Source organism: Notamacropus eugenii, chromosome 3, assembly GCF_028372415.1.
Source record: "Notamacropus eugenii isolate mMacEug1 chromosome 3, mMacEug1.pri_v2, whole genome shotgun sequence".
In the NCBI taxonomy this organism is placed as follows: Eukaryota; Metazoa; Chordata; class Mammalia; order Diprotodontia; family Macropodidae; genus Notamacropus; species Notamacropus eugenii.
This window is the reverse complement of record NC_092874.1, coordinates 95,028,193-95,041,336: the sequence shown is the minus strand read 5'-3', so window position 1 is coordinate 95,041,336 and position 13,144 is coordinate 95,028,193. Positions and strand designations below refer to the sequence as shown.

Genomic DNA, 13,144 nt, shown 5'->3' with positions numbered 1-13,144 from the left:
CAGTCACTTGACACTTACTAGATGTGTGCCCCTGGGCAAATCACTTAACCCTGGTTGGAGGAAAGGAAGGAAGGAAGGAAGGAAGGAAGGAAGGAAGGAAGGAAGGAAGGAAGGAAGGAAGGAAGGAAGGAAGGAAGGAAGGAAGGAAGGAAGGAAGGAAGGAAGGAAAGGAAGGAAGGAAAGGAAGGAAGGAAAGGAAGGAAGGAAGGAAGGAAGGAAGGAAGGAAGGAAGGAAGGAAGGAAGGAAGGAAGGGAGGGAGGGAGGGAGGGAGGGAGGAAGGGAGGGAGAAAACAGAGCTTAGAAACTGGCCATAATCTGTCACTTCCTTCCCCAAAACTTGACACCAGAAATTCGAGGCAGTATCTCTTCCCCCTGTCTTACAACCTCCCCAGCAGAAGCCTCTAATACACCATGATGACTCTAATCAAAATAATGGAGGTGAGCATAGGAGGCGAGTTTTAGCCTCTCCATGCTGCAAACCAATCAGTTTATCTCATGGCTTATCCAATGGCAATAGGTTGGGGGGGGGGGGAGGGGGTGTCTGTACTGGGGGGAAAGTCAATGAGAGGGTTTTCATATTGCATTGATATATCCTGCCCAAGTATATATCTCTACAGCATTTTATACACATTTCTGTACACTTTTAAGGCACACAAGGTGCTTTTTGCACAAGTGCAAGTATTGTTATTCCAGTTTTATAGATAAGGAAAGTGAGACCTTGAAAAGTTAAGGGAGTTAATTGCCCAGTTACATAGCTGGAAAGTATCAGAGCTGAGATTTGTAGTCCATTCCTCTTTCTGTCAAACTATTGTACTTCTTCGGTTGTGTGTGAGTTGATCAAAACCAGGAAAGTGTTGATGTTGAGGATATAGAGCCTGAAAAATCAGGAGGGCTGCTGGAAAAAGGCATCGTGGTAGATGACCCTGCAAGATGTGAGAGGAATACAAAGAAGGATAGGGACAGGACCTTCCTCGGCCAATGCAGCTTCGCATATTCTCCAAAACTTAATTTTAGTTGCCTACACTCTAAAACACTAAAAGGTTAAGTGACTTGCCAAGGGTCACAGGCAGTTATGTTTATAGCTAGGACCCCAGGCTACGGTGGATGGGAGATGGTTTCTGGGCAAGGAAGGTGGAGGTGGGATGTTGTGGGTCTTAGGAAAGAATGGTTGTCATTCTGGAGGGCAATTTGGAACTATGCCCGAAGGGCTACAAAAATGCGTATACCCTTTGACTCAGCTTTACCGCTTCTGGGACTATATCCCAAAGAAATCATAGAAATGGGAAAGGGTCCCACATGTACAAAAATATTTATAGCAACTCTCTTTGTGGTGGCCCAAAACTGGAAATCAAGGAGATGCCCATCAATTGGGGAATGGCTGAACAAATTGTGGTATATGAATGTAATGGAATACTATTGTGCTATAAGAAATGATGAATAGGAAGACTTATGCATAGAAGGACTTATGAAATGATGCTGAGTGAAAGGAGCAGAATCAGGAGAACTTTGTACACAGCAACTACCACAGTGTGTGAGGAATTTTTCTGGTAGACTCAGTACTTCATTGCAATGCAAGGACTTAAAATATTCACAGTGGACTCAAGGCAAAACGCCTTCCACATCCAGAGAAAGAACTATGGAACTGGATCGCAGATGAAGCAGACCATTTTCTTTTGTATTATGTTTTGTTTTATGGTTTCTCCCATTCATTTTAATTCTTCTATGCAACATGACTAAGATGAAAATGTATTTAATAGGAACGTATGTGTAGAACCTTAAAAAAAGGGGGGGAAAGAATGGTTGTGAGATCTGGGGCATAACTCTCCCTCCCATCTAGTCAAAGGTAGGAGAAAAATAGTAAGCTGTCCCCAGCTTGTCAGGTCTGGAGTTAGCACTATGGGGTGGGTGAGGAGGAAGGCAGAAGACAATAGTTGTAATGTATTTAGAACAAAGATCATGAGCTTCTTGAGGACACAGGCTGTTTTGTCTTTGTACGACCAGTGCTTAGCACAGTGCCTGGCACACTGGAGGGAGAAGGAAGAGCATCAGACAATGAATCTGGACACCTGGGTTCCAATCTTAGCTCTGCCATTTAATAAAATGACCTACTATCCTGTCTTGGAGGGTTTTGCTGTTTTTAATTCTTAGTCCTAAGCACCCCCTGAATGAGAGAGAAATTGCAGTGGATATGCTTTGAAAATAGAAAAATAATCCATCCTCTTCCCAAGCCACTTTCAGACTTCAGTGAGCCATGCTGTTCTCATAGCTGGCTTCTTCAGCACAAAAATACTTGTGGGGGATAGGGAGGTGGGAGGAAAATGAAAAAGAATAAAAACAAGAAATCTAGGAAACTAGACTGCTGCCCCTAGCATCCCTATTCAGAACCAAAGGCTCTACTTACTAGATACCCCAGGGCTTCCCTGGCAACGCCAGATAACAGTTGGGGGGCTACGTCTGATATTTGGGTCTCAGGGCCCTCCCATCTTGAGCCATGTTGTGGAGTTAATGGGAGAGGGCAGAGTATAAAGCAGTTAAAGCCATACCATTTATTAATAAATGAGAACTGTCATTTTCCAGTCCTAACCCCACCCTACTCCTAACCAGTAGTAACTCAGGATGAGCCTTCAAGCAGAAGTCAAGCATTAAGCTTCGCCCTCAAGTTGGGTTCCAGAGAAGCCTAGAATTCCGAAAAGGCCTGAGGAACCAGCTAGGCCAATGAGTACTCAAACAGGAGGTACTTCCCCAATATACATGCCAATACAACTGGCCTGCCTAAGACCTCCAGGGAGGGATGAGGAGAGTCTGACCTCCTAAGGCATCCCATATTCCACTTCTGGCTGGTTATAATTGGTTAGGAAGTTTTTTCCGACTTGATGACCCCAAACTGGGCTCTACTTTCCACCCAACACTCTGACTTCTGCCCTCTGGTGGGCAGAGCAGGACCAGGTTAATCCCTCTTCTGAATGCTGGGTTTCACTAGAATCCTAAGAACTGGATGTGTGGGCTAAAGAAAAGCGGATATGAGAGTAAGTGGGTGAAGACTGTGATTGGTGATGTCAGTGAGTAGGGCCAGAGGTCACACAATCATCATACCCTTGTGATACCCATGTCTTAGAACAGAGAGACACACACACACCTTCCCTCATGATACAGGCCTAGATTGTGGGAAAGAAGCCAATTTATGAAATTAAATAAAGTCCATACACAAGAAGGAGCACAGGAAGTGGGGGGATAGGGGCTCCGGTTGGCATCCATCCTTCACACCCCTAACCCCACCAAGGCTGACCCCAAACATCTGGCCCAAGTAGCACAGCTTAAGGGCATAGCACCATCCCCACCCCCACCCCTTTTCCAGTGGGGTGGGGGAGAGTGGGGAAGGGCCAGGGGAGAGAAGAGGACAAAAGAGTCTCAAACCCCATAGCTTCCAGGGTCTATTTCTCCTGCCTCAACACATGAGGTCTCTGGGTGGGTAGGGAACAGGGTGGACCAGCAAGGTGAGAGTGCATTGAGCAGCTCCAATATGAGGGCCTAGAGGAGGGGTCATGGGTAGTGGACTTAGTTCTCTGGACAAGGAAAGGCAAAAGGAGACCCTTGGCTAGGGAGGGCAGAAGTCAGAGAAGTAGGGATGCTGCAAAGCTTCTTCTGCTGAGATGCGCTGAACTGGGTTACACTTGAGCAGGTTCTGAGGGAGAGGGAAAAATTGGGATAGGATTAGACAGGATGGGGACTGTCTCCAGATTCCTCTATGAATTAACACCTTTTCCTTCACCCAACTCCCAAAGTTTCCTGAGCTTTATATCTCCAACCATCCCCTCCCCCAGTACTAAGAAGTAAGTTCACTACCCCATTTCCATTCCCCTCCAACCAGGATCAAACTAGTCCCTCTGTCCTCTCTGCCCCCAAACATCCTCTCTCCGGGCTGTTTACCTGCAATAGGTCCCTCCCTGTGGCATTGAGCTTGGGTACAACATTGACAAGTGATGTTGTTGCTGGATACATAGGATAAGGCTAGAAAAGAGAAACAGGGGCTTAGATATATGGCATGGGTAGCATCTGGGGGAATTAGTGGGGTGGGACGGTAGAGAATATCTATTAAGGCTTGAATAGGGGTTAGGCTGGGGAATACAAGTCTGGGTCACAGAAATAAGACTATGGGAATCAGAAAAGGAAAGCTATGGCTAGAGAAGGAGGCTCATCTCTCATCTCTTGGTCCTTTAAAGTTATATCTTTGTCTGAACCCACACCTACCTTATAATCTGGAAGTTTGGTCATGGCAGGCCACTGTTCCTCAGTTGGTGTCCCCAGCAGCGTGAGAGTTGAGGTTAAGGGTCACTCAAGGTAATGAGAATGAGGGGAGGGCGATTAAGCCTGAGATCTAGCATTCTCACTTCATCCTGTACTACCCTCCACCGTACATATGAGAGCCCTTAGGGAGTGAGAGGGAGAGAGAGAGGGATTGAGAGGGGGAGAGAGAGAGGGAGGGGGAGGGAGGGAGAGAGGAAGAAGGAGAGGGAGAGGGAGAGGGAGAGGGGGAGAGGGAGGGGGAGAGGGGGAGAGGGGGAGAGGGAGAGAGGGAGAGAGGGAGAGAGGGAGAGAGGGAGAGAGGGAGAGGGAGAGAGAGAGGGAGAGAGGGAGAGAGAGAGAGTTTGTGTATACTAGCCCACATTCCCCCCACCCCCACTGGCTGAATTCCTCATCATCTCTGTTAAATTTCCCTTCTAGCAATTTCCCTGACTCTCCAGAAGACTCTCCCATCATCACACTCCATGCTCACCATCTACATTCTAGTGAGGGTGAGTAGGGCAGAAATTAATTCCCCATTTCATTTATGAAGCTTAATTCAGGCTGAATGACTTGCTCAAGACTCCCAGACCAGTGCTCTTTCCAGAGACCACAGGGCTTATGTCTTTGATCTCCCCTCACCTTTCTGTTAACATTGACCTAACAGGTCTTTGTATTCACTCCTCCTTGACTCAGCCTGACTGGTACATACCTCTAGCTTTTCTTTTTCACCTCCCTCCTTAATTCTTCCTGCACAGAATGTTCCTTTGACCCCAGTTCTTCCACAGTTTGCAGTGCTTTACTACTCTCAACCCCAACTCTGAAATCTATTTCATTTCTGCCATATCAGTTAGCACTTTCTTCAGTTCCAAGTTAGAAACCCTCTACCTCCACCTGGAACAGCATCTTTTCTGCTCCCACCTCCAGGAAGCTCTCCTAGAATAACCCCTTCTACCACTGCCACTCCTCTGTTCTCCTGGAGGTGCAGAACTGGAGCTAACAGATCATCTATAGAAGTGTTCATTTAATAAGAAAACAGCTGATTTTTGAGATCGCTCTTCAAAAGCTTATAAAGATCTTGGTCCCATCTGACCCTAACAACAATCCCACAAGGTAGGAAGGTCTAGAGATCATAGATTTAGCGCTGAACCTAAGAGATCTGTATGTCCAGTGGCTCCCATTTAGTGGACAATGATTTGAGCTTAAAGTTCTCCAGTGGCACCATAATCATTAAGCCACTGTCAAGACTATCATGAGTGGGATATTTAATTACTCTAGGGGTTCACACCACTTGGTGGTTGTTGTTGAAAGGGGTTTGTAGAACAAAATAAAAAAGAAAACCCAAAACTTTGGGAACTGCCAATCCAGGCCAACAGCTTCATTTACATATGATGACTGAATCCCAGGCAGGTGCAATCACCTGCCCTGAGGAAACATTTAGCAAGCAGCAGAGGTGGGCCTCGGGTCTCCCAGTCCAGAGCACTTTGCACTACACCACACTGCCTCTCCCTTTATTAAGAAGAAAAACCGATGCACAGGGAGGCAAAAATGGCTAGGCAGAAGCTAAACTCAACCAACCTCCCAACTCCAATCTAGTGCTCTCCTCTACTTCTGCTGAGGTCACTACCAACCTTCTAGGCTCTCAGTCCAGGGATTGAAACTAGAGTTATCCTCCTCTTTTTCTACTCCTTTGCCCCTATATATGGCCAGCTGCCAAGACTTCTCAAGTCTAGATCCATAGCATCTTTTACACGCATCCCCTTGTCCCAACCCACCTCTGGCTTAGACACCTGAATCTCTTCATGGGTCTCCCTGCCTCTGGTGCCTCCACTCTCCAATCCATCCTCCACTGCTGCCACATGAACATCCTTGAAGTAGTCTGATCATATCCCCCTCTCAGTCAAGAGACTTCAGTAGGTAGCTCCTTAGTCCTTCCAGGATAAAATACAAATTCTCCTTGGCAATTAATGTCTTTTGTGGTCTGACTTCAATCTGTTTTTCCCAACTGATTTCACAGTAATTTCCCTCAATTACATTCTATATTCTACTACTCTACATTCTTAGCCACACTGGTCATCCTGTATATAGGTACTCCACCTCCTGCCTCCAAATGTTTGCAGAGGCTATTTCTCATGACTGGAATACTTTCCCTCCTCATCTCTGCCCTCCTGGAAACTCTGGCTACTGTTAAGACTCAGCCCAAGTGCCACCTGCTCCATAAGGCCTTTCCATATGCACCCAGTTGTTGATATCTTCCCCAGCACTCAAATTACTTCCTATACATTTTATATTTATCGAACATGTTTTTTTCTTCCCAGTAGAATATAAGCTCTTAAGGTCTGGGACAGTCTTTTATTTACCTCTAGCACCTGGCATATAATAGGCAGTTACTAAATGTTGAGTTGAGTTCTTCACCCTATACCACTGTCTTTTGTCGCCACAACATGACAAGTGTCTATTCCACTGGATTCCCTATCTTTGTTCCCGGGGATTCCTGGATCCTTTGTTTCCTGTCCTTCTCCATCTCTGCTCTATCCCTAGCCCAGTTCTTCTCCATACCCTATTTCCTATGGGTTCAGGAATTATATGTCAGAGATTCTCTTGGTCCCAGGATCTGGGGAGGGAGATTCTCTAATTCAGAGGTGGAGATGGAAGGAAAGCCTTAAGGATATCTAAAAATCCTCTTCAGTTGATCATCTACATCATTGCCAGGAAAGAGGGGCCGTCCAGCATTGGCCAGCTCTGTGGGAGAAAGAAAATTAATGAGAGGCTGGAGATGGCTCATGCTTCAAACATCCTCCCAGCCTCTTCTACCATCACATCTTAGACCACCTTCTTCCTTAATACGCTTCACCTTCTCCCTACCCCAAGTCTCTTCATCCCTGCCTCTCCCCTCTCCCACCCCAACAACCACTTGTCCACAAACTCTTATCCACTGAAAACATAGCCAATAGACTTCATGGTCTATTGGCTGACTCTGATAGGGAAGCAAGACAGTCAGACCTGGCCTCCCCAATTTCATCACCTGCAAAGATGCAACCAGCTGACCACATGTCAATGGATGTGGAGTAGAGTTTGGCCCCAAACAGGACATCTGGTGGGCGGTACCACAAAGTGACTACCTACGGGAAATGGAAAGGATTCAAGCCTACAGTGACCCTCCAATACAGGATAACAGAGTTGGCAGAAGATTCCTCCCACAGGGGAAGAAAGAGAAATGAGGGAGCAAGAATAATGTTCCAAGGAGCTAGAGTGGAGGCAGTGAGAGGGTCCCTAGGTATTTCTCCCTCCTCCCTCTGCCAGCTACTTTCCAGGTACCCAACTACCAAGGCTCACCTCTGCAGAGTAACATCGAACAGGGATCCCGAAAGCTCTAGCCAAGCCAAAATCAGCAAGCTTGAGTTCCCCATTCTGAAGGTAGGGGGATGGGAAGTAAAAGGGGGAGAACATATAGCACAGTGAGGATCAGAAGGGATGCTAATGGTGCTAACGATGATTTATGTTTCTATGGTATTAAAGGCTAACAAAATACATTCCTCACAACAGCCTATGGTGGGAAGGTCAAAAGTATTTTTATCCACTTTACAAAGTAAGAGACCAAGGTTCATAGAGGGAAAGCAATTTGCCCACAGTCATACAAGTATGAGAGCTGGGACTCAAACCCAGGTCTACTGACTTTCAATCCAATGGAGTATTTTTCTACTACCTTATTTTTTCTCCCATGTAGAAAAGATCTAACTGGTCCCAGGGAAAGCTTCCTCCTCCCAGTCTGAGCTCCCAAACCTAGACCACAGTCACCCACCTTCTGGTCCCAGCCCTTTCCCCTTTCTCTCTTTTCCCTGACACAATACCCGGTTAATTAGAAGGTTCTGCGGCTTCAGGTCCCGGTGCAGAACATTACGGCTGTGGCAGAATCCAAGGCCTTTTAGCAGTTGGAAAAGGAATGACTATAGGGAATGAGAGAAGTGGGAAAAATCAGCCATCCCCATATTCTAGCCCTAAGTTTGACTGTTCCCCTATACTGCTCCAACTCCAATCAGAATAGTCTCTTAACCTTTCTCCGCAACACATACCTCGATCATTTGGGCCTCAGGTTCTGTCAACCTCCCACCCCACCCACCAATCCTACTATAAGCCTAAACCAAACTCAACCTTCATGGCTCATATCAAATCCCATCTCTTCCAAAAAGCCATCCTTGACCACTCTGACTCACACTCTCTCCCTATCCTGACCTCCATTACTTTCTACCTGCATACATCCTGGCCCTTAATCAAAAACTGCCTTACGTCATCCTCTGAGGTTTTTCTTCTCAACAATACTGTAAGTTATGTGAGAACACTGATTACACCCTTGTTTTTATACCCTAAACAGTACCTCTAGTACTAGGCTAGGTGCACAGTAGGTGCTAACAGTTTGATTAGACTGTGCTTAATTGTTGTTGAGTTGAATCCAACTCTTCTTGCCCCCATTTGGGGCTTTCTTGGCAAAGATACTGGAGTGATTTACCATTTCCTTCTTTACAGAGGGGGAAACTGAAGCAAACAGGGTTAAGTGACTTGCCCAGGATCACACAGCTAGTAAATGTCTGAGGCTAGTTTTGAATTCACAAAGAAAGTCTTCCTTCTATCCACTCTGACACCCAGCTGCCTAAGCTTAATAAAATTATGTTTAATTAGATTGTGTTAGACAATTTCTATCTTTGGTTCCCTAGTGCCAAGCACTATATACTCAGTGGGGATATTCAAATACCTTCTAGGCTCATTAAGATCAAAGTTCAACCCTTGTTTTCCCTAGTTACCACCTCACCTTCACAATTTCAGGGTCCAGGTCTCCATTGCAACTGTCAAAATATTTCTTCAGATCCTGCAAGTAGGGGAAGAAAGATGGGTTGTCTCAGCCTCAGTCTTTTCACATCTGGGCTACCCCTCCCCTGGGCTGCCCCCTCTCCTTACTTGGTCACAGAACTCAAAAACCAGGGTCAGTTTCTTGTCACTGTGCAAAACATCATGAAGCCTTGTTGGGGAGGAAGAGAAAGAGAAGGGAGAAAGGTGAATTCAGGCTGACCTAGAAGCCTAGACCTAATTCTCCAATTCTAGTCCCTAATTAAACCTTTTACACGAATCTTTAATTCCAGCTCTTAACTTGGATTCCTGGTTCCAACCCTTGGATCTCCAACTATAACCCTCTATTCCCCAATTTAAATTTCCAAATTGAATCTTCCAAATGCAGATTCCTTTAATCCCCAACACCACTCGTCCCCCACTCAGGTAGTGTTATCACCAGTGAGCTACCACAAGGTAAAGACCCCTTTCTCTACCCCCATTCCTTCCAAATTCCCAGCTCCAATTTCAAATCTGTATGTATTTAACTCCTACCTGACTCTCTCATGCCCCTCCCTATTAACCAGATAGGTATGGATACAACCAGTTAGGGATCCATTCCTACAGCTCTCTCCCCTTCCCCCATTCTTTTACCTCCTTCCCCAAACAGACCTGACAATATTCTTATGCTTCAACTCCTTAAGCAGGCAGATCTCTCTCAGGGCAGAGCTTGGTACCCCCTGGGAGAGGATGGAAAGAGGGAGGAGTGAGACTAGAGAGGTACTAAGCACAACCCAGGGCCACCCAGCTCCCCCAGCCTCACCCACACCACCCCAGGCCCCACCTCATCATCATCGTCCAAGCGAACCCGTTTCAGGGCCACAATCTCGTGGGTCTCTCGGTTCTTGGCCTTGAACACTGTTCCATAGGTGCCTAGGGGCCAGGAGGGAGCAAAGCCACTTTCTACCTCTTCCAGCTCCCCACAGTACAATATCCCTCCCAGGAGTGGGGGTTAGTCTGGGGGGTGGGGGGAAAGGCTTGGGGGGGAGGTTGTGAAGGAGGGGTGGGGGGAAGGAGGAGGAAAGGAGGGTGACTGGGCAGCTTCATGGTCCAAGAGGGGAGGTGGAAAGGGAGGCAAGACGAAGTATGAGGGGTATTTAGGACTTAAAGATGTAGAAGGGACCAGCTCTGGTGGCAGGAAGGGCAGTGATGGGAGGGTGGGCCAGGAAGGGTGGTCCTTTGCGATGGAGGAAAGCAAGGGAGGGCAAAGTAAATGGGGGTGCCTGGTCTTCGGAGAGAGGATGGTTGGGAAACGAGGGTGGGGGGAAGGATCGGGAAGAAGTTTTTTCCTAGGGGAGGGAAATCAATGTTTGCTGGAGAGGGGGTGTATTTTGCAGGAGAGGGGTGAGGGGAGGAGGCTTCATGCAGGAGAGTGTCACTTTGCAGGAAGGGCTACCTGTTTGGGGGGCCCAAGGTGGACATTTGCCGCGTGGGGGTGGCTACCGAAGCTCGGGAGGTCAGAGGAAGGAATATCAGGGTTTGCAGGGGAGTAAGGGGCAGGGGGCATGGAGCTCTTTGCAGAAGAATTTTCCAGTCCGTTACCTTCGCCTATCTTCTCCAGCTTCTCATACTTCTGCATCACGGCGACTGCGGGGCCCCCGGCGAGCCCCGGGCTCCCGGTTTAGGACCCCGGCTCAGGTGGGGAGGAGGCTCCAAGGAGTCCCCCCAGGCCGCACCCCGCCCCGCTCCCTTGCCTGCCCTCCTGCTCGCCGGGGCGTGGATTATGGGACCTGAAGTCCTCGAGGCTTCCTGGCCTCGGAGAAAAGCTCGAGCTAGAGGAAGCCAGAGGACTACAAGCCCCGGCGTGCTCTGCTCCAAGGCTCGCCAACCTCCGACTCCAGGGACGCCGGCCGGACAGTGGAGACAAGCCGGGGACTTCAATTCCCAGAAAGCCTCTTGGGATCCGCCTTTTCGAGTGCGTCGCCGTCGCAGTTCCGCGGCCCATCATGCATCGCGACGCAGAGTCCTTCCTCTCCCAGCAGTCGCGAAGACTATCCTAGGACTACATATCCCAGAATGCAATGAAAAATCAGGGTACCCATGGAGCCTGCGCCAGAGCGGCTCCCGCAGGACCCAGTTCGGGGTGAGGAGTTCGTGGGAGACAGCCGATTCTGTAATGCCCCTCTTCCTCTAGACCTCTTCCACTGGGAGTGACCCCTGGTGATGTTTCTTTGACACCCAGGCTTACCATTTGACCCTAGAATTACAAGCTGGTCAAAGGAATGGACAAGCTGGCACGGGCCAGTAGACTATTGATTACTCCCTTTCTCCATAGATCTGCTTCCCTCTTCTGGGGTCTCCGGATACGCTTACGTCAGAATTCTTCCAACCTCACTCCTTGTACCTTAGCAGGTTCGCTGAGCGTCTGGGCCTTTAAGAGCCCGTCACCCCAGGATGCCCCTAGGAGGTTTCAAGCTTAGGATGTGAAAAGTCCAACCCCATTATTGTATAGATGAAATACAAAGCGGTCTGTTTGGGGATGAAATAGGCTGTTAGCTGAGACAGAAGGAGGGCCCTGCCCGGATGTAATAAACTCTTTTGGAACTCCAGAGATAGGGGCTCAGACAGCTATGGCATTAAATAAAAATCGCTAGCACTTATGTAGCACTTAACAAGTATCTCACTTGATCCTCTTAAAGACTGAGAGGTGGGTGCTATTAGTACTCCCATTTTACAAAGGGGAAACTTTAGGAGACAAAAACTAACCTGCCTAAGGTCTTGAAGCTAGTGTGTCTAAGGCCAAAGGTGAACTCAGGTCTTCCTGACTTCAGTCTGGCTCTCTATCTACTTAATTTCCTCTCTCCTCCCCCCCAATTAACTAACTAGGCTCCTTATGAGCAAGGTTTTCTAATTTCTTCTTTGTACATCTTCCAGGGTCTAACACAATGCCTTGTACATAATAGGCGCTTAATAAATGTGGAATCATGTTGTAAGCCAAGGTATCTACACTACTTAATAATATGTATATAGCTTTATAGTTTCCTAAATTCTTCCAAAACTTATTTTCACATCTATTATGAAATTTGATCATCTCAGCAATCCCACTAGATAGAAAGGGGATGTATTATCCTTATTCTACAAGTGAGTAAACGAGACTGAAGGACATTGTTACTTGTCCAAAGGTTTCAAGACTGGTATAATGGGAAAAGCCCTGTACTTGGAGTCAGAGGACCAGAGTTAGAATACCAGACTGGCTATTTATGACCTATGGGACCTTGGTGAAATTATTCCACCTCAATGGTTCCCAGTCTCTTCATCTATTAATTGAAGGAGTTTGAGCTGGAAAATATCTTCCATCTTAAAATCCTATAATTCTGTCATTTTAACTGGCATAATCTAGATCATAGGTCTGACTTCTAGTCCAGTACTCTTCCATTATAGCATATGCTCATTATACACTGATAGATATACTACTCCTTTCCTTTGTTCTTTTTTTCAAGAAATATGTAATAATAATAACTGATCTACTACATATATTTCATTTGATCCTCACAATAGTTCTGGGAGGTTAGCAGGACCCCTCTTTTACAGATGAGGAAAATGAATAAATGGTAGAGCCCTGCAGGACAAGGATCTATCTCTAGTCTCTTGACTCCCATGTCCATGCATAGATACAGAGTTGTAAGGGACCTTAGAGGTCATCTAATCTAACCTTTACATTTTTAAAGATTAAAAAAAAAAAAAAAAGGTCCAAAGTTGTCCTGGTAGTAAGTGGCAAAGTTGGGGATTGGATGCAGGTCTTAACACTAAATGCAGTTGTCTTTGCATTGTAACAGGATGATTCAAGTATCAGCCATGTGCGCAGCTCTATGCTGGGCCTTGTTGACAATACAAGACAGAAGCAAATGACAGCTCTGCCCTTAATGAGTATATAAAATAGCTGGTAAGTTACATATGTGAAAAGTTTGAATAATACAAATGTTCACCAGTGATAGTATCCATTAGAAGAGATGCTGAAGGGTGGGGTATATACCTAAGAGG

At 46.8% G+C, this 13,144-nt stretch overlaps 1 protein-coding gene across 1 annotated transcript; it reads right to left on the bottom strand.

Moving 5' to 3' along the window:
• Positions 1-3,161: 3,161 nt before the first annotated feature.
• CDK5 (cyclin dependent kinase 5) lies at positions 3,162-10,859 on the bottom strand. Its single transcript, XM_072652214.1, has 12 exons — positions 10,706-10,859; positions 9,948-10,036; positions 9,776-9,843; positions 9,236-9,296; positions 9,090-9,146; positions 8,134-8,229; positions 7,619-7,693; positions 7,308-7,404; positions 6,955-7,024; positions 4,250-4,310; positions 3,929-4,009; positions 3,162-3,683 (listed from the first exon to the last, which is right to left on the bottom strand). The coding sequence occupies exons 1-12, from the start codon at positions 10,740-10,742 to the stop codon at positions 3,597-3,599; spliced, it is 879 nt and encodes a 292-aa protein (XP_072508315.1). The 5' UTR covers positions 10,743-10,859; the 3' UTR covers positions 3,162-3,596.
• Between the last annotated feature and the right edge of the window lie 2,285 nt (positions 10,860-13,144).

Coding starts and splice junctions, on each gene's coding strand:
- CDK5 (XM_072652214.1), bottom strand. CDS start 10,742: ATGCAGAAGTATGAGAAGCTGGAGAAGATAGGCGAAG. Junction 9,297..9,775: donor AAGCATAAGAATATTGTCAG/GTCTGTTTGGGG, acceptor CTCCCCAACAAG/GCTTCATGATGTTTTGCACA. Junction 9,147..9,235: donor TTTTTGAGTTCTGTGACCAA/GTAAGGAGAGGG, acceptor CCCTACTTGCAG/GATCTGAAGAAATATTTTGA.